This window comes from Euleptes europaea, chromosome 12 (assembly GCF_029931775.1).
Source record: "Euleptes europaea isolate rEulEur1 chromosome 12, rEulEur1.hap1, whole genome shotgun sequence".
Classification (NCBI taxonomy): Eukaryota; Metazoa; Chordata; class Lepidosauria; order Squamata; family Sphaerodactylidae; genus Euleptes; species Euleptes europaea.
The window spans coordinates 9,031,303-9,053,528 of record NC_079323.1 but is presented as its reverse complement, the minus strand read 5'-3'; the positions used below and the strand labels follow the sequence as shown (position 1 = coordinate 9,053,528).

The 22,226-nt window shown below is 45.1% G+C and overlaps 2 protein-coding genes and 1 non-coding gene across 3 annotated transcripts; 1 reads left to right on the top strand and 2 right to left on the bottom strand.

The window, feature by feature from the left end:
- Positions 1-1,303: 1,303 nt before the first annotated feature.
- On the top strand, positions 1,304-2,897 carry CREBZF (CREB/ATF bZIP transcription factor). The gene is made up of 4 exons (XM_056858844.1): positions 1,304-1,498; positions 1,535-1,900; positions 1,979-2,193; positions 2,849-2,897. The coding sequence occupies exons 1-4, from the start codon at positions 1,304-1,306 to the stop codon at positions 2,895-2,897; spliced, it is 825 nt and encodes a 274-aa protein (XP_056714822.1).
- An 8,918-nt stretch (positions 2,898-11,815) lies between these two features.
- Positions 11,816-20,484, bottom strand: LOC130485533 (transmembrane protein 126A-like). Its single transcript, XM_056858749.1, has 4 exons — positions 20,381-20,484; positions 16,886-17,079; positions 13,747-13,861; positions 11,816-12,020 (listed from the first exon to the last, which is right to left on the bottom strand). Exons 1-4 carry the CDS (start codon positions 20,482-20,484, stop codon positions 11,816-11,818), a joined length of 618 nt encoding a protein of 205 aa, XP_056714727.1.
- TRNAG-GCC (transfer RNA glycine (anticodon GCC)) lies at positions 19,178-19,249 on the bottom strand. The gene has a single exon. It is a non-coding gene; the product is annotated as a tRNA-Gly (tRNA).
- Positions 20,485-22,226: the final 1,742 nt, after the last annotated feature.

The window sequence follows — 22,226 nt, the reverse complement described above, 5'->3', positions numbered from 1 at the left end:
TGACTTTAGTTTGAATATCAACTGTAATTCAGCAGTTTCTCTTTCCAATCTCCCTTTAGTAGAAAAGAGCAAGAGTCCAGTAGCAACTTAAAGACTAACAAAAAAAATTTCTGGTAGGGTAGGAGCTGTGGCTCACGAAAGCTCATACCCTACCAGAAAATATTCTTGTTAGTCTTGAAGGTGCTACTGGACTCTGGCCCTTTTCTACTACTGCAGACAGACTCACACGGCTACCCGCTGTGAACAATCTCCCTTTGAAATTCCTTTGCAAGCAGTTCTCTTACAAAGGAATTTCAAAGGGAGATTGGAAAGAGAAACTGCTGAATTACAGTTGATATTCAAACTAAAGTCAATGCATTTACCTGGGCTGAATAAAGACCTTGCATTCATGGCCCATTACCAATGCTGATTTCTCCACACCCATCTCTCCCCTGGACATCACAGACTCTTCTGCATACCACACCTCATCCCATCACGCCAGCTATTCACATTGACATACTGCTAACATTTGCATACTAATGCTTGTCTGAATTAACTCTCCTCTACTTAAAGACCGATGGATTCACATTCTAGCTGTATCTGAAGAAGTGAGCTGTGGCTCACGAAAGCTCATACCCGGCCAGAAAATATTCTTGTTAGTCTTTAAGGTGCTCCTGGACTCTTGCCCTTTTCTACTACTGCAGGCAGACTAACATGGCTACCCACTGTGAATTATACATATGTGTGTGTATGTATATATATAAGCTCATACCCTGCCAGACAATATTTTTGTTAGTCTTTAAAGTGCTACTGGACTCTTGCCCTTTTCTACTGCTGCAGGCAGACTAACACGGCTACCCACTGAGAATTATTGTTATTTTCTGTCGCCATCTGTCCAACGTCATATTTTCTGCCGTTTTCCAATTCGCGGCGATTACCCCCCCCTCTTAGGTATTTTTTGAAAATCTTATTTGCTCCTTACGAAAACTAACCGACAGCCTTATCGTTGAGGGGGGCGGGGCTTCGTCTCTTAGCAACGGACGCCTTGACAACCCAGCCCGCCACTGTTCGGCGCCGCCTCCTCCGAGGCGAGACACACTCCCTCGCCGCCTCTCTTACGTCATTTCCGCCAGGGCGGGGCGCGCAGGCGCAGTAGGCCCGGCTAGGCCCGTCGGCCGTTAAGCGCGCGGGCCTTTCCGGGGAGCCTCCTCCGTCGCTCCGGCTGAGGGGACGGGCCTGCCGGTCACCGGGCGGCGGCGACGGCTTCGCCCGCCGTCCCCTGAGGGCGCTGGCTCGGGCGCGGCCTAGCCTCCCCCCGGCCGCCATGCGCCACAGGCTCGCCCAGCTGCGGGCGGCGCCGGGCAGCCCCCGGGAGCCCGCCGCGGCCTTCTCCTCCCTGCCCCGCGAGGGCGGCGGCGGCGGCAGCGCGGCGGAGACGGGCGACGAGGCCGAGCCGGCGGCGCACGACGACGGCGCGGGGGAGGCCGCGGCGCTGCTTTTCCCGGGCCTCGAGCTGGACGCGTGGCTGGAGGCGGCGGTGGCGGCCCAGGAGGAGGAGGCGGCGGCGGCGGCGGGCCGGCCGGGCTGGGCCTGCGACGACGCCGGGCCGCGCCGAGCCGGGGGGACGGGCGGCGGCGGGCCGCGGCGGAAGGCGGCGGAGGCGGCGCGCCTGAACCGCCAGCGGAAGAAGCAGTACGTGCAGGGCCTGGAGCGCCGCCTGCAAGGCCTGGCCGCCGAGAACCGCCAGCTGCGCGACCGCAACCGGGGCCTGTGCCGCCGCCTGCGCGGCCTGGAGCGGGAGGCCGGCTACCTGCGCGCCGTGCTGGCCAACCAGAGCGCCCTGGGGCGCCTCCTGGGACGCCTGGCCGGGCGCGGGGGGGCCGCGGCCGGCCTGCGGGTGGGCAGCAGCCTCTGGCACGACGAGGAGGAGGAGGACGGCGGCGGCGGAGAGGACGAGGACGGCGGCTGGGAGAGGAGGCGGCGGCGGCTGCCCTGCGGGGGGACCGGCGGCGACCACGACTACGCCCTCCCGGGGCCCAGGGAAGACGGCGAAGAGGATGTCCGGCCTTGCCGCGGCCCCGCCGGCCTCTGCCTCCACGTGGACCGGGACCAGGTGTCGGTGGAGTTCTGCTCCGTGTGCTCCCGGCGGGCGGCCCGGGGGCAGGCCGCCCGGGACCCTTCTTCTCCTCCTCCTCCTCCCTTCGCCGCCAAAATGTAGGGTCAAGTATTCCGATTTCCTTCCTAGCCCACGGATTCGGTGTGGGGTGCCTTGCCAGAGAAGCGGCCTCCCCCCGGGGGGGTTGCCTAGTGGAGGAGGCAGTCAGAGGAATGAAGAGAGTGAGAAAAAGAAATGCAGAAAGGGGGATGCAGGGTCGGCGGGGGGAGGGAAGAGCGGAGAAAGCTGGCCTGGCCCCGTAGCAAGAGATCTAAAGGAAAAATAGAAATCGTACACCTACAAAAGCTCTTCGTGTGTGCATGCGAACAGACGGGCGTCCTCTGGGTGCAGTGGGTGTGGGGGTGCCTCTTCGGCATGGGGGGTGTCAAATGAGGACCTGGTTTTCAGGCAGGCGGCAAAACATCTCCCAGCCTGATGTGCAGATGACATATATGGAGACTGCCGGGGTTTCTTTAATATGCACAGGTGGCCTGAATGGGGCTTATAGCGTTGGTTGCTAGTTTAAAAAAAAAAAATCCTGTATCACAGATAATATCCTAGGCTGTTTTCGTGAGAAGTCGAGAATGTATAATCGCCGAGACATCTTCACTGAACAGACGTTAATATACGGCTCAGAAGACAGTTTAAAGAAAAAAAGTGCATGTGAAAATCGTAACGCATCTGTTATACATTACTATTAAACTTCTCTGACAGTTTCTTTTTTAGGTGCTTGCCCTGCCAGGCCCCGTTGTGTAGGGGTTAAAAGAACAGTCGTTTTCCACCTCGCAACCTGGTAAGGATCCATATATTCCCGTAATGTGGTGTCAGACAGCTTTGCGTTGATGGGTTTCTTGTCAGTTAGCCTGGACAAGCCCCTCAGAGGTTTTCAGAAGCTCACGGACACGTTTGTAGCATCTGTGTGTCAGTTCAGACTGACTGGGAAAGTTGCAAGTAATGGTTAGTCTAGCACCGCCTTTCCCTGTCAGTTTTTTTTAATTCCTGGCATGTATTTAGCAGTAAGTGTTTGAAATTTATATTGGAGGCATTGCTTCCACCTGATGGGAGCCGTTTCAAAACATTTGCTGCTCAATGTACATGTTGGCAGTTGATAAATATGAAGGAAAGGATCAAAAGAAATTTTAGTAAGATAATGAGAATGTATTATGAAGCCACGCCCTTTATTTTAAAATTTGGATTGTTAACTACCCCACCCCCATGTTAGCATTTGAGAGGGAAATAAACATGTCCAGAGAAGCATGCCAAGTTCTTGACTTAAAGGTTCTTCCTGTTTTGCTAGTGTGGTGTTAAGTCTCCATCTACATCGATAGAGCAGTTCTGGAATGAAGCAACACTCACTTAAGCTGTGTAGTAGTGTATGCAAATGATTAAACCTCCATTCCTTGCTTTAAAAAAAATTAAATCTGCTATAACTTAGCGAAATCTGTCTTCACAGATTTCTCATGTTAGATATCTCTTAAGTACAGGCATCTGCTTCAGTAAACTAGTAAGAGAAAATCAGAATCTCCTTGTTTTCTACTGAATTGAAAATAATTGCAGGTGAACCGGTGTTCATCATAGTAGCGCTCACGCAACCTTTATGACTGGTGTTGAGAAAAAGGTTCTGTTAAAATTCTTGGGTTTTTGACCAGCACTGCCCCCCATTAGCATTTTCTGTTGTATTATAATGTTTTCTATTTTAATGTCTGTAAATTGGGGAAATAAGGGTTGTGAAAATAAATGTAAAGTGAGGTTTCACAAGGAATGGTCTGGAAAAGTGTTTGTCTCCCTAAAGGAACCGCCTTTGTTCACTCTTTGTGTTGAATTAAATGCAAATAAGGAGTCTTCCTCCTCTGATGATAATCAACTCTCAAAACCGTTTGACGTTCACTTGCAACAAACAGTCCTTGTGAAACCTCGCTGTTTAATAAAGTATATGTGTATTTAGCATCCTTGTTTTTCTTTATGCTGAAGTGGATACAGCTGTCTTGGGGGCAGAAGAAACGGGACCAGCTGCTGGCCACACTTCCTGCTTTATTTTAAAAGGTAGTATGAGAGAGAGAAAAAGGGAAAGGTAACAGGGCATTTCCTATCTTTCACTTAAAAAAAAGAATAATGTGAATGTTTTGAGTAACTTAAATCACACTTGTCCAAAAAGTTGATGCAGTACTCATGTGAAAAGTGGTAGTGTAAAAAAGCATGGAGCATTCAATAATCTCATTTGATTGGCTAAATCAACAGCCAATCGATAAAGACCCGAAAGCGTGATACTGACCATATCTGCCCTTGAGGGCAGTTACACTGACTTCAGTGTGGCTTACCTCCAAGTATATGTTTAGAACTACAGCCAGAAGGAATCTTGCTCTCCTCAGTGACATGGCTATTCCTTGACATTCTTGTCTGTTGCAGAATTGTGCCCATTTCCCATCTCAGGACTGGCTGTCCTTTGTAAAGGGCAACTTGTATTCTTATTCTGGTTGAAGAGCTTGCAACCCTATACACAGGAGTTTGCCCGTTCATATTTGTCTAGTGCAAACTCTGTTTGCTGTCCGCAGTCTTCTTGAAAGTCCTGTAGATATCCATACTCATGCTTTGCAGACTCTGAATTAAAATGAATACCAAATAATCTTTAATTCTTACTTTACTTGGTATTCTATTCTGTGTGGTTGCAATTTAACTATACTGCAATAAAATGCAGTGGACAATATGCAGTTCCTCTTGGCAATTTTCCTGTGTCTTCCCAGAATTTTATTCCTTAGCTGGGGGCCATAAGCTCTGGCTCTTCAGTTGCTTTCCGTTATTTACTCCACACACTCCACTGAAAGAGGTTGATGCTTTTTTTTACAATCGCTTTTCACAGTATGTTTGCCTAGTGTAATATAACTGTAAAAATGGAAATCCATTTCCCCTTCTCTTTTGTATGAATAAAAGTGTGTTGCTGGGCAAAAATACTCTGGGACTTAATACTGTCCTCCACTTAGCATGTGTGTCATTGCCTCTTGAAAAATAAATGTTTGCATCCAAATACTTCCTGCTTCTGCAGCAAGGCAAATGACACATTTACTTAAGAGGAAAAAACCCAGAACTATGACTGCAGGGATTTTAGTGCCTCTTGAAGCATGTTTGAACCAGAAATTGCAAAAGTTTTTTTTTTGCCCTTGCTCATTGGTTGGTGAAATATTGTTAAATATCTGTTCAACAATTTAACCATACTTGGAAAATGTGTGTTTCTTTGTAAATAGTTCTGTCACACTAATGAGAACACAATGTCCTAATAAAACAAGACGTGTTTATCTTCTGGTTACAGGCTCAAAATATTTTCTTTCTATCTTAATGGTAACTAAATTTGATATGACTGGATTTTTTTTAAAACGCTATTGGCTGTGTGAGTTATTTGGAAAACTGCATCAAATGCTGTGGTTTGACTTGCGTCATAAAAATCTCATCTCTCTCAAAGGTCAGGGATGGATTGATGCCATGCTTTAAAGGATTTTTTGTGCAGTTAAAGATATTGAAGTTGTGCAGGGGGTTATTGATCTAGGGTCGTAATCCAGAATTTATAAGTGGCATCAGTTTAAGTGATGACTCGCCATGAATTCTAGTCACATCCTCTTGCTCAGAATATTGAGAGATTACTAGCATTTAGCACTTCCTAGGTGAGATAATGACCGTAATATAGTGATACGACAGCTTAAGAGCAACCGTTCCTTTTTAGATGAATGGTCCATCTAGTCCAGCATCCTGATTCCAACAGTGGACATTTATATGCCATAGGAAAGCACAGTTAGGGCCCACGGACATCATCCCTTGGGTGCTGAATGCTCCCCGGCATCTGACAATCAAAAGTGATTCGGCCTCTGATCTTGGAGATGCCACTCGGCTATCGTGGCTAATATTCCACAAAAGAATATTCTCTCTAAATCTCCCCCCTCAATCTTGAATATTCTGCCTATTCGATTCAATCCTAGTACTTTAGTCACAAAGTTGTTTTACAGGCTTTATTGTTCAGCTTTAATTACAAGGCTTTATTGTTCAACTCACTTCAGTCTTAAATGCGTACACAAATTACAAAGGTAAATTATAAGCAGCAGCAGCATAGGAAAGAGTTAACATTTTTAACTGTATGTTGCCTCGAGTAGGCCTCTGGAGAGGCAGCAATAGAAATCTCTTAGTAAATGAATTAACAAAATAGCCACAGATCACTGACTGCTATTCTCTTCAAATAGTTACTGTCCTGGTGTTTGATACTGTTACAGTCTTCACAATGAGAACAATTGTCCTTGGGAAAACTAATCTTATGCCATTGCTGTGCTTGGGGAAGAAACATGCAGTTAAAAATATTGTCGAAGGCTTTCACGGTCAGAGTTCATTGGTTCTTGTAGGTTATCCGGGCTGTGTAACCGTGGTCTTGGAATTTTCTTTCCTGACGTTTCGCCAGCAACTGTGGCAGGCATCTTCAGAGTAGTAACACTGACACTGTCCTTCAGTGTTACTACTCTGAAGATGCCTGCCACAGTTGCTGGCGAAACGTCAGGAAAGAAAATTCCAAGACCACGGTTACACAGCCCGGATAACCTACAAGAACCAATAAACATGCAGTTGTTCCAGCTGCAGCACCTTTCAGAATGTGGCATTTCAAGTGCCTTATGGAGTCGCTTAGTATGCTTTACATTGCTGACACGTGACGTGGTCAGAACATTTCCAACAGTGCAATCCTGTGCAGAGTTACTCCAGCCCCCGGATTTCTTAATACTTGAGTAAGACATCCTCTTATCACTGGAATAAACCTGCATATAGTGGCACTGTAAGTAATCTTGGCAGGAGCGTTTTTACAATTCATGGTCGCTTAAGTGGTGATACAGTTATAATTCTTGCAGGCGCAAGAATAAATACCCTGTCTCCTAAGAGGAGTAACCAACAACAAAAATCTTTGCCAAGCGTAACGGGAAGGTTTACTTTTTGCTGAAAAATTAATGCTGTTGTATATTTGTAGCAGTACATGCTTCATTCAGACACCTGTTTCTTAATATGGAAATGGATTGTTTTGGCTAGTAATAAGTAGCAGAAAACATGCATCTGGTGCTGGGAGCCAGTGCACTGTAATATTGCTAACACTTCAGATATATAAACTTCTTGTCTGGTGTTTTTCTCACCTGATTTTCTAAGCCTTCATTATGGTATCAAGTTAAGAGAGGACTTAACTCATGGGGGTTTACCGCACTTTGTATTCCCAGCGATGTATTAAGAGTGAAAATGTTATAAAAAACATCGCTTTAAAAGGGTTTTTGGATACCACGGCTTATAAATAGTTGGAAGACGTCTTCACAGCTAAAGGGGCCAAACAAAGTGCAAACAGTATTTTTTTTAATGTATTCTCAGCGATGTATTAAGAGTTTGAAAACATTATAAAAAATACTGCACTTTGTTTGGCCCCTTTAGCTGTGAAGATGTCTTCCAACTATTTATAAGCCGTGGTATCCAAAAACCCTTTTAAAGCGATGTTTTTTATAACATTTTCAAACTCTTAATACATCGCTGGGAATACAAGTGCGGTAACCGCCATTATCTCACTTCAAAAATGTGGCGTAAATGTATGTGTATCTTCATGTTATATTGTAAATTAACTTACCTTTTTTTTCTTTTTAAACAGCTTAGTAGTATCGAGGTGGGGGGATCGCTTTTTCTGTGCCCTGTAACTACCTGGAGAGGTGGGATCAAAGTAGTTGTGGCCAGCCGTGTCTCAAACTGGCACTCAACAAAATTGATTTTGTTCTGAGCTACAATTGATCTGCTACCATTTAGCCAGCATTAGAAATCTTTCTGTTGACCCTTTTTGGGCTGGTTTTAAAATACAGTATTAAAAAGGTTGAGGCATATTTTGCTAATTAAAGAGCCGAGCTACATGAAAACTCAGAACAGGAGAGCAACAGAGAGCCAGTATAAGTAAGCCTCTTTGCATAACTCTAAATGTAAAACTTCACACACAATTGTCATGTTGCTTAATAATCTGTAAAGTTTCCGCAGCACAAACACTAGTTGTGAGTCCTTTGTTAGGAAGTGACACACAGAGGGTCTCACAGAAAAGTAGTAAATATACAAAGGCATGATTGTACTAGTGCCCTGGAATAAATCTCTACATGGTTTGCACTTGGATAACTGGGTGCTGGTCACTTCTATCATTTCCCCTCCTGTAAAGCATCTCTTTAGCCTCATAAAAATCTTTTCCTGACATTACTTTTTTATACTGGTTATTATAGCATCCTGCTTGTCTTTCTAGTATATTCTTAAAAATATTTTCTTATATTTGGTTCTGTACTGAACCCCAAGTTGCAGGCTTACTTTAGGTAAAACATGACTGGTTTTCAGAATTTGGCTGGAAAACATGGCATGGTATTACTGAAGCTCTGCTACTTTTGTTTTCCTGCATTCATAAGAACATAAGAAAAGCCCTCCTGGATCAGACCAAGGCCCATCAAGTCCAGCAGTCTGTTCACACAGTGGCCAACCAGGTGCCTCTGGGAAGCCCACAAACAAGACTTCAGCAGCATTATCCTGCCTGTGTTCCATAGCACCTAATATAATAGGCATGCTCCTCTGATCCTGGAGAGAATGGGTATGCATCGTGACTAGTATTCATTTTGACGAGTAGCCATGGATAGCCCTCTCCTTCATGAACATGTCCACTCCCCTCTTAAAGCCTTCCAGGTTGGCAGCCATGACCACATCCTGGGGCAGGGAGTTCCAAAATTCCTAAAAGGGCTCCTTTCCTAAATACTTTTTGTTCAGAAACATGCCTTAACTTAATGAAAAGAGACTGGAAACTGACAACTTCATTAGGGGGGAGGAACCTTAGTAGGCAGTAAGATGAGATGGGAATCTTCAGGTGTATCCCCTTTGATCTGAGGAGGCTTAAACAGGGCCGTAAGCTTTTTATTGTAAAAGTGAAATACCTCTGACAGCCCAAGCGGGAACATGCTGAGCCTAATCTGTGAAGATGTGGGTTTGAAGCATTATTAACAGGACTGAGTTTATATGTACTTACAGATAATATAGCAAGCTAATTTGAAAAGTAGTGTCTTGTTATTGCCGTTTCTACCCTTAAAAGTAAGGTGGTGCATGTGTGATAAGGTTTCCATTTTATAATGAGTCTAAGGGTTACTTCCTTGCTACGTTGAGACATAAATCCACTGGTTTATGGTCTACAGTCTCATTCCACATCATGAAGGTACAATTCAAGCATCCATTCACCCATGAACTGGTTGAAACAGGCACTTAGGACTTTTCCAATAAGCATTTGTCCGACCCTCTTGTTAGAGAGGGGCTGAGTCTTAGTGGTAGAGGATGTGCTTTTCATGCAGAAAGTCCCAGGTTCAGTCCCTGGCATCTCCCGTTAAGGGCCAGGCCGGAGGTGATGCGAAAGACCTCCACCTGAAACTCTGGAGAGCTGCTGCTGGTCTGAGTAGTCAGCACTGACCTTGATGGACCAGTGATCTGATTCAGTATAAGGCAGCTTCATGTGTGTGAATACCTGGGCAGTTGTAAGCAGCTTCAACATTAGTCATGAGCATATTCTGTTCTTGCTGGCCCATCAATGTGTGAGATTTGCACACTGGTTAGAACATAGCTGTTTTCACTCTGTTTCCAAATCTCTTGGAAACTTTAATTAGAAGACCAGTAATACTTGACAGGCGTTGGTGGTGAAACAATCAGTTGTAAGGGTTGTGCGTTTGCAAAACTAGGACTTTAAACACTAACCGACTAGTTAAACCATAGTGGCTGTTTACCTGTTTGCATTACGTTCTTAAATTGTTCAGGAAAATGTAGTTTCATATATCCACTGATCTATGCCTAGAACGCTGAGTTTTCTCACTTTTTCTCCTTACCCAGAGTCATTCCACCTGCCATAAAGATAACTAACACAGGACTCCTGTGGAGTACTCTGTGTATTGGGCGGACATGCTGGAGGGAAGAGATACAAGGGTGTGAAAGTCTTCCTGCTCCTTATTCAGCAAGCACAGCTGTGCTGAGGGAGGGGGCAATTTCTTCCCCATGTCTCCCCCCCCCCAATTCCATGTCCTGACCTGTGAGGTAATCCCCCATACAAGCTGAATAAAGAGCAGTGGAGAACTCCCTGAAAAATTGTATTTGCTGGTTCCTGCTTACATGCATATTAAGACTCAGTTGAAGAGTAAGATAAACAATAAAATGGAGCTTACTTGGGATTTGAAATCCAGCCTTCCACTTAATGCGTGCAACCCTTTCAGCCAACTGTGGTGGTGAAGAGTGGTGGGCTCTAATCTGGAGAACTGGGTTGGTTTTCCCACTCCTCCACATGAGTGGCAGACTCTAATTTGGAGAACCGAGTTGGTTTCCCCACTCCTCCACATGAAGCCTGCTGGGTGACTTTGGGCTAGTCACAGTTCTCTCCGAGCTCAGCCCCACCAACTTGACAAGATGTCTGTTGTGGGGAGGGGAAGGTGAATTGTAAGCTGCTTTGAGACTCCTTAAAAGTAGAGACATGTGTGGTATAAAAACCAACTCTTCTTCTTGTTCTCAAGCTCTCAGCAACTCATGGTTCCAATTTTTTATCCTAAAATATTTCAAAATCCCAAGCTTATGGGTGTTTATTTACAGTTTAAAACATTGTGTTTGTGTGACATGCCACTTTGTCAGTCTAGAGGGAGCGGAGTCTTAAGTGGCTGAAGTTCATATGTTATTTCTCAACTGTTTCTTTATACACCCCGCCCTCTAAAGCCAAGTGTATTCAGTTTTAACTTTTTGATGGGTGAAGTGGATCACTATTTACATAGGCAAAAGTCAGTAGGAACAGTCTGCACAGCCTGACTCGAAAGGAATTGGGGGGTGGGAAATCAGCATCTGATCATTACAATATTTCCTTGAAGAGGCATTTCTGAGACGAGAAACTTCTTCCTCATTCTCTAGAACCAGGTCAGTTTACCCTTATAGGGTATCCTGCCAGTCCCTATGTCGATTACTGTTTTAACTTTGCTCTCCTGGGATCGAAAGCCAACATGGTGTGGTGGTTAAGAGCAGTGGACTCTAATCTGATGAACCAGGTTGGTTTCCCCGCTCCTCTGCATGAAACCTGCTGGGTGACCTTGGGCTAGTCACAGTTCTGACCTCTCAGCCCCACCTACCTCACAAGGTGTCTGTTGTGGGGAGAGAAGGGGAAGGTGATTGTAAGCTGCTTTGAGACTCCTCGCAGAGAAAATCGGGGTATAAAAATCAACTGTTCTATTTAATAATGCCCCTCCCACTGATCCCAGCAAATCCCTGCAACAGTGTGAACAACCCTGCCTGATAGGAATCTGAATGAATCCTGTATTAGAACAGCATCTCTTGTCTGGACAACAGCTCTGTTTTGCATCCCCTTGTGCTGAGTACGGCGCAGGGGCAGGCCTGGATTCCAAAACAGGACTTGAGTATCGAGTGATTCTCTTTTAGGAGGAAACGCTGTGGGGCCCTGCTGTCTGTTGCAGAATTCCTCAAATACCCTTTTGGATCCCAGTGTGAGAAATGGTGAGCTGTGCTGTTTACAGGAGGGCTGATATTGCCAGGTCAGCACTGCCAAGAGAGCTACATTTTTAGACCGACTCTTTCTGCAGGTTTTATATTCACAGAGGAGGAACAATCAAGCACGTAGTAGCTGCAAAAATTCTTATTTTATTCGTTGAGTTCTTCAGGATCCTTTCCAGGTTCAGGCAACTGGAGCATTTTGATATATATTCCATGATGCTTTGAGGCCAAGAATGTTCCCAGTGCAACTTGCAGGATTGCAGCAAATCTCAGTTTTTTATAAACTGGTTTACAAACTGCCATCCAGTACCGGAACATGTTCTCCTTACTTGGCAGAGGAGCCGTGGCATACCTAGAAAAACAGAACATTTTGCTTAATTGAGGACCCAACCAAATATTTTGGTGTCAAAAAAATGGCAAGCATAGTAAATGTGTTGCCTAAAAAGCAGCTTCTACTTAAAAAAAAAAAAAGACACCAATCCTTACTACAGTTTTCAGGATACAAAATACCTCCTTAAGAGGGAGTTTACCATTACATGAAGACACATTATGAAGGTTCTTCTATCCCAAATGGGATACTATTAAACCTAACTAGCAATCAGAGGAAGCACGCAAGAAGTTGCAAGGGACAATGCAGTGGGGGATGCAAATATACTGTATGAAGAACGAAGGGAATAATTTGGACAGAGAACACTTGCAGAGGAGCAAGGGTCAAAATAATATACTCTTAAACAGAAACACTGCAGTAGAGGAATTCGACAGCAGACAGATGCTCCAAAGACTAGTGACTATACTAAATAGGCACAGCCAAGGACAGAAATTTACACTATTTTTAAAATTTTATTTTATTAATACACCGCCCTTTCCCAGCAAGATCGGGCTCAGGGCAGCTTCCAACAATAACAAATCACTACATGCTACAATATAAATATAAGATTAAAACATACAATTTATTGTCCAGTTTAGATTAACAAGAGGGCATCCTAACTCCATAACCGCTTCACAGAAATGAAAAGAATATCCTTGATGGTAAGGATGGTTTAAGGTGCTAGGAGACCACCATCGACCCAGAAAATCCCAGCTCCTCCAGGGATTAGGGACATGAAGAGAGAACAAGGAGGGGGGAAAGGAAAAAATTAAGGGAGGCCAGCTGATCTATTCAGCCATTGTTCTCCCAGACATGACTGAGGGCAGCGTCTCCGTTTTACAGGCCCTGCGGAACTGAACTAAGTCCCACAGGGCACGAGTCTCCCTAGACAGACTTCCACGAGGCTGGGGCCAGGGACCACCAAGTTGTTGTTCCCAGAAGAGTGTAATACTCTTTGGGGGGGGGGTGTACCCCCCAGGCGAGGCTGTCCTGCAGATACGATAGTCCCAGACCATTCAGGTTTATTTGTAAAACCTCATACAACCATTGCAGTTGCAGGCCAACATTGCATACTTGGGTAGGTAGCAGTATTGGTCTACAGTAGAAGAGCAATATTTGAGTCCAGCAGCACCTCAGAGACCAACAAGATTTCCAGGGTATAAGCTTTCGAGAATGCGACAGAAGGAGCTTTGACTCTCAAAAGCTGATACCCTGGAAATCGTGTTTCTCTAAGGTGCTGCATAATCAATTTCTCTCACGTGAATTTTGGATAAACGCCACTTACAGCAGGATCCGTTTATTTATACCTTCATTCAAGTATCATTCCCTCTTAACACTATCATCCGACTATTGAAGATCAACAGTAAATACTAGAGAGATTATTCTAGAAAGCTGACGGGGGATAGTTCTTGAAATTACCCTAACACTAGATGTTTCTCTGCAACTTTTAACTGTTTGCTTGGTGGTCTAGGACAGGGCTTCTTAAACTTTTTCCACTCACAATCCCTTTTCTCCGGATAAATTTTTACGCAACCCCAGGTATATAAATCAAACATTTACTGATAATAAATCGAATTTTTCACGACCCACAGTTTAAGAAGCTTTGGTCTAGGATGGCAGTGCCTCTTCCACCTACAACAATGCTTTTTAGATGGTGGGTGATATATATGTTCACAAGGCTGGCTTAAACACAAATTTAAAAAGAATCTACCTTGCTGCAAGTCCTGCATTGAGTGGAATGGCTAAAAATGCAGGATACAAACAACCTAGCACGGCTCCGATTAATCCTCCTCTGACGAAGGTACAAGTTGCACAATTCAGATCACCTGGAGAGGGAAATTGGATGAGAGGGAAATTAAAAGGGAAAAGGTACAAAGGGGAAAAAAGGTGAAATAGGAATATCAGCAGTGCAATTAAAAAGACAAGCATACAAAAACAAATCAAACAGATTACATTGCCATGCTATTCAACACAATTGTGCAATCAAAATAGTTACCAAAATTATAGAAAATGATTCTAACATTTCTAGTCATATAACCAACAGGCAATCGCCTTATCAAGCAAATCAAGCATACTTAGTTCTTCAATCATAATGGTTGTCCAAGTATAAAATTAAGTTGGGTTTCACTATGGTTAATTAGCATCTACTTTCTTATTTTATTTTGGTTAGGATTAAATCTCAACATTGGTTTCCATTTTTTATGAAACTGCTCATAATTTGTGTCACTATTTACTGTTTTAGCCATAGTGGCATATTCCATTAATTTTTCTTTCCATTCTTCTATTTCCGGAAGAAGTGCTTGTTTCCATTTCCTCGCTGAAACTATTCTGGGTGCCGTTGTAGCGTATTTAAATAGGTCTATGGCTTCTTGATGTACACAGACACCTCTCCTATTTCCTAATTAAGAGCGAGATGCTGCCAAGATAGCGGGAAGCAGCTCAAAATTTATGATGTCAGAAATGCATTACCACCCCCCATCTCTCCCCGCTTTCTTCATTTGCAGCTTGTGCTGCAAATGTCCATCTTGAAAATTAAAACTACAGCGTTGGATGCATATATCATGCGATGCCCTTGGAGCGAGGGAGTACTAGTATACTGCAGTGTCGTCACCAAGATAGGGAATAAGATGGCAGAGCGATCACATTGCCTCTAGGACAGGGGTGTCAAACATACAGCCCGGGGTCCGGGTCTGGCCTTTTGAGAGCTTTAATCCGGCCTGCCAGCCAGCCACCCCCCACTCCTGATCTGGGCTGGTGAGGCATGGCCCGGCCAAGTGACATTTATGTCATATCCGACCCTTGTAACAAATGAGTTCGACACCCCTGCTCTAGTGTGTGCGCATCGCCAATGTCTAGAAAGCACCAGTATAGCCCTGAGCCCTGATTGGGCAAAGAAAATGTGTGGCAGAAGAGTTGGTTTTTATATGCTGACTTTCTCTACCACTTAAGGAAGAATCAAACCGACTTACCATCACTTTGCCTTCCCCACAACAGCCACCCTGTGAGGTAGGCTGAGAGAGCTGTGACTAGTCCAAGGTCACCCAGCTGGCTTCATTTGTAGGAGTAGGGAAACAACCTGGTTCACCAGATTAGTACCTGCCACTCATGTGGGGGAGTGGGGAATCAAACCCGGTTCTCCAGATCAGAGCCTACCGCTCCAAACCACCGCTCTTAACCAATATACCAAGCTGGTGAAATAATACCTGAAATTGAAAGGACCATGTATACCCTTTTGTTCTGTATGGTAACTGGCAGAATATGGGATGGATCTTGTCAGCTTTATCAATGGCCAACAGAGAAGAGACACCCCTTTTGCCCCCCCCCCCAACTTGTATCAGGGATCATGGGACCAGTGTAGACAAAAGGATGGAACAACAGTGAGGAGGGAGATCAGGTGAGACCATCATTCTTTCTTGTACTGTGTTCAGTTTTGGGCACCACAATTTAAGAAAGATGTAGACAAGATGGAACGTGTCCAGAGGAGGGCAACAAAGATGGTGAAGGGTCTGGAGACCAAGTCCTATGAGGAAAGGTTGAAGGAGCTGGGTATGTTTATCCTGAAGAGGAGAAGACTGAGAGGGGATATGATAACCATGTTCAAGTATTTGAGGGGCTGTCATATAGAGGATAGTGCTGAGTTGTTTTCTGTTGCCCAAGAAGGTCAGACCAGAACCAACGGGTTGAAATTAAATCAAAAGTTTCCATCTAGACATTAGGAAGAATTTTCTAATAGAGCGGTTCCTCAGTGGAACAGGCTTCCTCAGGAGATGGTAAGCTCTCCTTCCATGGAGGTTTTTAAGAGGTTAGATGGCCATCTGTCAGCAATGCTGATTCTGTGACCTTAGGCAGATGATGAGAGGAAGGGCATCTTGGCCATCTTCTGGTCACTAGAGGTGTGTGTGGGGGGGAGGTAGTTGTGAATTTCCTGCATTGTGCAGGGGGTTGGACTAGACCCTGGTGGTCCCTTCCAACTCTATGATTCTTGCCTGAACTGAAAATCCAACTCTAAATGAAACAGGAGAGCAGGTTTCCAATTTCAAATGCCTGGGGTGGGGACCCTGCGCCTCTCTAGTTTAGCAGACACAGACCTGAGTTTATATGTGCTTAAATATTAATTTAGAGTGCTAATTTAAAAAAATACAGTAGTTAGAATAAAGTCTATGAGGAAAGGTTGAAGGAGCTGGGTATGTTTAGCTTGAAAAGGAGAAGACTGAGAGGTGATATGATAACCATATAGAGGAGGGTGCCGAGTTGTTTTCTGTTGTCCCAGAAGGTTGGACCGGAACCAACTGGTTGAAATTAAATCAAAAGAGTTTCCGTCTAGACATTAAGAAGAATTTTCTAACAGTTAAGAGTGGTAATTCAGTGGAACAGGCTTCCTCGGGGGGGTGATAAGCTCTCCTTCCCTGGAGGTTTTTAAGCAGAGGCTAGATGGCCATCTGTCAGCAATGCTGAGTATGACCTTAGGCAGTTCATGAGAGGCCATCTTCAGGGTATGGAGTAGGGGTCACTGGGGGTGGTGGGGGAGGTAGTTGTGAATTTCCTGCATTATGCAGGGGGCTGGACTAGATGACCCTGGTGGTCCCTTCCAACTCTATGGTGACTTTGGCCTGTCTTTTTCCTACTGGTCCCGTGCCAGTAGGAAAATTGAAGGTAGGTTCAAATGCATAAAAGGAACAGGCAGCACAAAAGTCGAAGAAAAACCCAACAAATGTCGGTGCAACTTCCCCCTCGCTAGCAAAGCCACCAAACGGCCTCTTGCAAGTTCCCCAATGTTTGTACAATGTGAGATAGTTACCACAGAGACATTTCAAAGGCTAACATTTTCATCTGAGCTTAGAGAGACATACCTTCCATTAAAGGCATGCAAACAGAAGCTTCGTAAACCACCAAAGTAGAGATGAACGGCAAGATAGCCATTGGCAGAGCGGACGTAAACCGAGCTTGGGTTATATTCAGGGCTCTCCTCAGGTAGTTGTTTGCTGTTAAGCCGCACAGGCTTGAATTTATCGCAAGGACAAAGGATCCAGTTCGAAACAAATTCCTGTTGGAAGAGCCAGGAAGGGGAAAAGGGATCTTAGAATTGCTACCCAAAGATATTAAGCTTTAGTGACCTACGAATATAGTATATTGTTTAGAGCTCTGCCCCTTTCATTTATAATACAAACAGGCCTATTTCTGGAACCACCAGAGTATGATATGTGCTTGAGAACTGAAACATTATCAGGACTATCTGATTCTTATAGTATTAAAGCAGAATAACTAGACGCATAAGAGGGGCCCTGCTTGATCAGACCAGTGGTACATCTAGTTCATCCTGTCTCACACAGTGGCCAGCCAGTTGCCCTGGAGGGCCAACAAACAAAAAACTCTGTAAAGTGTATAATTCTGAAGCATGCTCCCAAAGAAGCCTAAGGTAGCCTGATCAGTTCCTACAGGTGGTATCTTTTCTTTTGAAAGAGCTGATGGGTAAACTGGAGGGCTGTGGACTGGACACTCGGATAGTTAGATGGATAGGAAACTGGTCGAAGAACCACGCTCAAAATGTAGTTGTCAGTGGCATTTCATCTGAATGGAAGGGGGCATCCAGTGGGGTGCCACATGGCTTGGTACTTTTCAACATTTTTATAAATGATCTGGATGAGGGGGTGGAGGGACTACTGATTAAATTTGCAGATGACACCAAATTGGGAGGAGCAGCGAACACGCCAGGAGATATTGAATTCAATGAAATCTGAACACACTGGAAAGGTGGGCGCATGTGAACTAGATGCAATTCAGCAAGGATAAGTGCTGAGTTCTACATCTGGGTAACAAAAATGAAGAACACCCATACTGGTTGGGAGATTCACTTCTGAGTAGCAGTGTGTGTGAACTGTAAGCTGAATATGAGCAGTCAGTGTGATGCAGTGGCAAAAATGGCTAATGTGATCTTGGGGTGTATCATCAGAGGCATAACATCCAAATCACAAGATGTCATAGAATGCTATACATTACATTGGTCAGGCCGCATTTGGTATACTGTGTGCAGTTCTGGAGGCCTCACTTCAAAAAGAATGTGGACAGAATGGAGCATGTGCAGAGGAGAGCGCCGAGGAAGATCAGGGGCCTGGAGACCAAGCCCTACGAGGAAAGGCTGAGGGAGTTGGGAATGTTTAGTCTGGAGAAGAGGAGGTTGAGGGGGGGGGACATGATCCCTCTGGTTCTATGAAAAAGTGCACATGAAAAAGCCCACATGAAAACCACAGAAAAAACCCAGTGTCATAAATGCGCACACAAAAAATGCCCACACAAAGTGGTCTTTTTTCCATGTGGGCTTTTATGACAGTGGGTTTTTTCCTGTTCCCGATCACTCTCTTCACTATTTGAAGGGCTGTCACTTAGAGAGGGCAGGGAGCTGTTGGCAACAGAGGATAAGATTCGAAATAATGGGTTTAAATTATGGGTGGAAAGGTACCAGCTGGATATCATGATTTTTTATTTTTTTTACAGTGAGAGTTGTTCAGTGGAATCAGCTACCTGGGGAGGTGAAGAGCTCCCCCCTCTGGCAGTCTTCAAGCAGCAGCTGGACAAACGCTTGTCAGGGATGCTCTAGGCTGATCCTGTATTGAGCAGGGGGTTGGACTAGATGGCCCCTTCCGACTCTATGATAACTCATAGCCTTAGGAAAGAACACAAGCAATGCTTCGGGCAGGGAAGGAGAGCAAGTGGGAGAGTGCAAAAACCGTAGCTTGATGTCTCCTGAAAAGGGACAGGAATAGTCTCTGGATATCTGACAAGCCTAGAAAATTGTGTGGAAAACTGCTAGTCCCTGGAGAAAATTCTGGTGACTTAACTGATATACATCCTTATAAATGCATAGGCCACACAAGAAGAAGATACCTTCTTCAATCAATTTGGCTAACAACAGTGTGGGCTCCAGCTCATGAAAGCCTAGGCACCTCCAAAAATTTGTTAAGTCAGGTGCCAAAATACTCCTTGTGAAGCAGATTAGTACAGTTGAAGACATCAAATACATCAAGCTGCCTTGTACTGAATCAGACCTTGGTCCATCAAAGTCAGTATTGTTTACTCAGACCAGGAGCGGCTCTCCAGGGTCTCAGGCAGAGGTCTACATGACCTACTTGCCTAGTCCCTTTAACTGGAGAGGCCAGGGATTGAACCTGGGACCTTCTGCATGGCAAGCAGATGCTCTACCACTGAGCCACATGACCTGGTCTTGTTTGTGAGCTTCCGAGAGGCACCTGGTTGGCCACTGTGTGAACAGACTGCTGGACTTGATGGGCCTCAGTCTGATCCAGCAGGGCCTTTCTCATGTTCTTATGTCCATACAATTTAGTCACTTGTTTATTTACAGTCCCCCTTTCTCAGTGGGACTCAAGTCAGATTTACACGCAGAGTGAGACAGTGCAATCAACAGGAGAGGAAATTCAATAAAACATGAAATAATATTTGGGTTGTAGAACCAACCAGAAATATAAAAACAGAACTGAAGCAGAGCACATTGTTAGCATGACACGTTAAATGAAGCAGAATTACACAGAACTTACAGCAAACTATACACATTTTGAATCCTATCCTCTGCTGCCAGCAAGAACAGCTCCCTGCCCCTTCTAAGTGACAGCCCTTCAAATACTTAAAGAGAGTGATCAGTAACCAGAAAAAAGTGGTCCCGAATACTTCATCCAAGTAATTTTGTACAGTGCTACCCTATTTACATAGAAAAAGCCCTCTTGAATAATTCAGTTTTGCATAGTTTGCGGAAAGTCAGGAGAACGAGAGCCTTCCTGACCTCCTCAGGTAGACCATTCCACAAGGTGGGGGCCACAATGGAGAAACACGCATACGGGTAGTCCAGGATCATAGAGTTGGAAGGGACCACCAGGCTCATCTAGTCCAACCCCCTGCACAATGCAGGAAATTCGCAACTACCTCCCCCACACACCCCCAGTGACCCCCACTCCATGTCCAGATGATGGCCAAGATGCCCTCCCTCTCATCTGCCTATGGTCATAGAATCAACATTGCTGACAGTTGGCCATCTAGCCTGTGTTTGAAAACCTCCAGAGAAGGAGAGCTTATCACCTTTCATTTCTCCCTCGACTTGTAAACATGCAAAGATGCATGACCTAGTTAAAAGGATTTAAGATGGATTGGGGGGAGATGAGCCAGCATGGAGTAGTGGTTTGTGACACGGGACCAAGTATGATACTTTCCAGTGAACCACCATGGTGTTGTATATTCTGCCGATCAAACCACTTCTTGCACCATATATCTGGGGTTAGTGTACCCATCAATGGTGGGCAAACAGGAACAACCTCAAAAGCCAAAAAACTGTCACTCACTGGTCCGATGCTTCAAGCCGCTCAAACCTTTCTCTCAGAATTTCAGACCGATCTCTTGCCATGCGTCTCCCATTCAAGGGAGGATCGAGCATTTCTCCTGCCATTTCCGTTCAGCAAGCAGGCGGGGCTGATAAAAACAAATTCAACACACATCACAACTCATCCTTGAGAAGAGAACTGGCAAAGGAAATGGGAACATGCTCAACATCTCCAACCATGTTGTATGAAGCTGCTATCAAAAGCCGGCTGCAACGGATTATATTTTCACCCAGCTTTTCAGCCAAAAATTGCCTCCCAGATCAGCTGGCCGCCATGTACAGTTAACTACTGAATGATGTTTTACTGCATTGTGGTCAAGAAACAGAACTCCAAGCACGCCTGTGTATATCACCCAAAGAATGGCCGGAAGGCATAAGGTTCAATTTTACCGCTTAAGTTGTAGAGGTCTTGCTTTATGATGCCATAGAGGGGACCTGGGGCCAGTCACACACATGCAAGTCACAGCAACCCTACCTCACAGTGAAAACCCATTTCAGTGACTCTGATTTATTTGAATGAAGAAAATATCTAAGGCCAAGTTCTCACTTGTTTCGACTGAGCTGTATGAGCAGGTTTTGCCCACCACTGTAATGTTTCTCCCTAGGGATACATTTTTCTCAAGGGGTAAACAGAAGCCAATATGTAAACTTGGGGGTACCAGGAAATGCTACACTTAACCCATTACAGCAGAGACCGGGGGGGGGGGGGTAGCAAAACTCAATCGGGCTGTGTGAGAAGAAGAGTTGGTTATTATATGCCGAATTTCTCTACCACATAAGGGAGAATCAAACCAGCTTACAACCGCCTTCCCCTCCCCACAACAGACACCTTGTGAGGTAGGTGGAGCTAAGAGAGCTCTAAGAGAGCTATGACTAGCCCAAGGTCACCCAGCTGGCTTCGTGTGTAGGAGTGGGGAAACCAACCCGGTTCACCAGATCAGCATCTGCGCTCATGAGGAGGAGTGGGGAATCAAACTCGGTTCTCCAGTTTAGAGTCCACCGCTCCAAACCACCACTCTTAACCACTACACCACACTGGGGAATGTTCATGTGAGAAAAGCCAACTACATTGTACTGCATGATTGGTAAGGAATACAGTGAAATCAGCCCACCGAACTCCCATGAATAGACTGACAAACTGACAACTCCACTGATGAAAAATTAGATTTCTGTTCACAACAGGTGAACAGGATACGAGTTGAAGCAGCAGGTCTTTGAGCATCCCCAATTAGGGCTAACATGACACTAAACCTGATGCATTAGAGACCAATGCCTGGGGCCAGTTTTTTTCTTTTCTTTTGGCCATCAAATCACAGCCAACTTATGGTGACCCCGTACGGTTTTCAAGGGAAGAGATGTTGGGAGGTGGTTTACCACTGCCTGTCTCCGTGTCATGCCCCTGGTATTCCTTGGAGGTCTTCCTTCCAAATACTAGCCAGGATTAGGTCAGAGTGTGTGACTGGCCCAAGGTCACCGAGCAAGCTTCCTTGAGTGAAGGTTTGAACCTGGATTTCCCAGCTTCTATTCCAATACTTAACCGCTACACCATGCTGGGTCTCTGTTCTCCTAGCATGTAGCAAATTGTAACTCATTTACTTCATCCCACAGAACTTAATGGGAGCAACTGAGGACTGAGTCAGTGCCTCTACTGTACTCCAGGCTTCCCACAGACATCTTGCTGCTTATAATAATTGGCATGTTGTTAGAGATGAGAAGAAAATCAGATTCAGCATGACTGATGGCTGTTCCATCACAAAAGATCCCTAGTTCCTTTAATAGCAGTCATGACTGGTCGCTGATGTTTCGAA

Coding starts and splice junctions, on each gene's coding strand:
- CREBZF (XM_056858844.1), top strand. CDS start 1,304: ATGCGCCACAGGCTCGCCCAGCTGCGGGCGGCGCCGGGCAGCCCCCGG. Junction 1,499..1,534: donor TCCCGGGCCTCGAGCTGGAC/GCGTGGCTGGAG, acceptor GCCCAGGAGGAG/GAGGCGGCGGCGGCGGCGGG. Junction 1,901..1,978: donor GCAGCAGCCTCTGGCACGAC/GAGGAGGAGGAG, acceptor CTGCCCTGCGGG/GGGACCGGCGGCGACCACGA.
- LOC130485533 (XM_056858749.1), bottom strand. CDS start 20,484: ATGGCAGGAGAAATGCTCGATCCTCCCTTGAATGGGAGACGCATGGCA. Junction 17,080..20,380: donor CGGCTTGAAGCATCGGACCA/GTGAGTGACAGT, acceptor CTCTTCCAACAG/GAATTTGTTTCGAACTGGAT. Junction 13,862..16,885: donor TTGCATGCCTTTAATGGAAG/GTATGTCTCTCT, acceptor TTCCCTCTCCAG/GTGATCTGAATTGTGCAACT.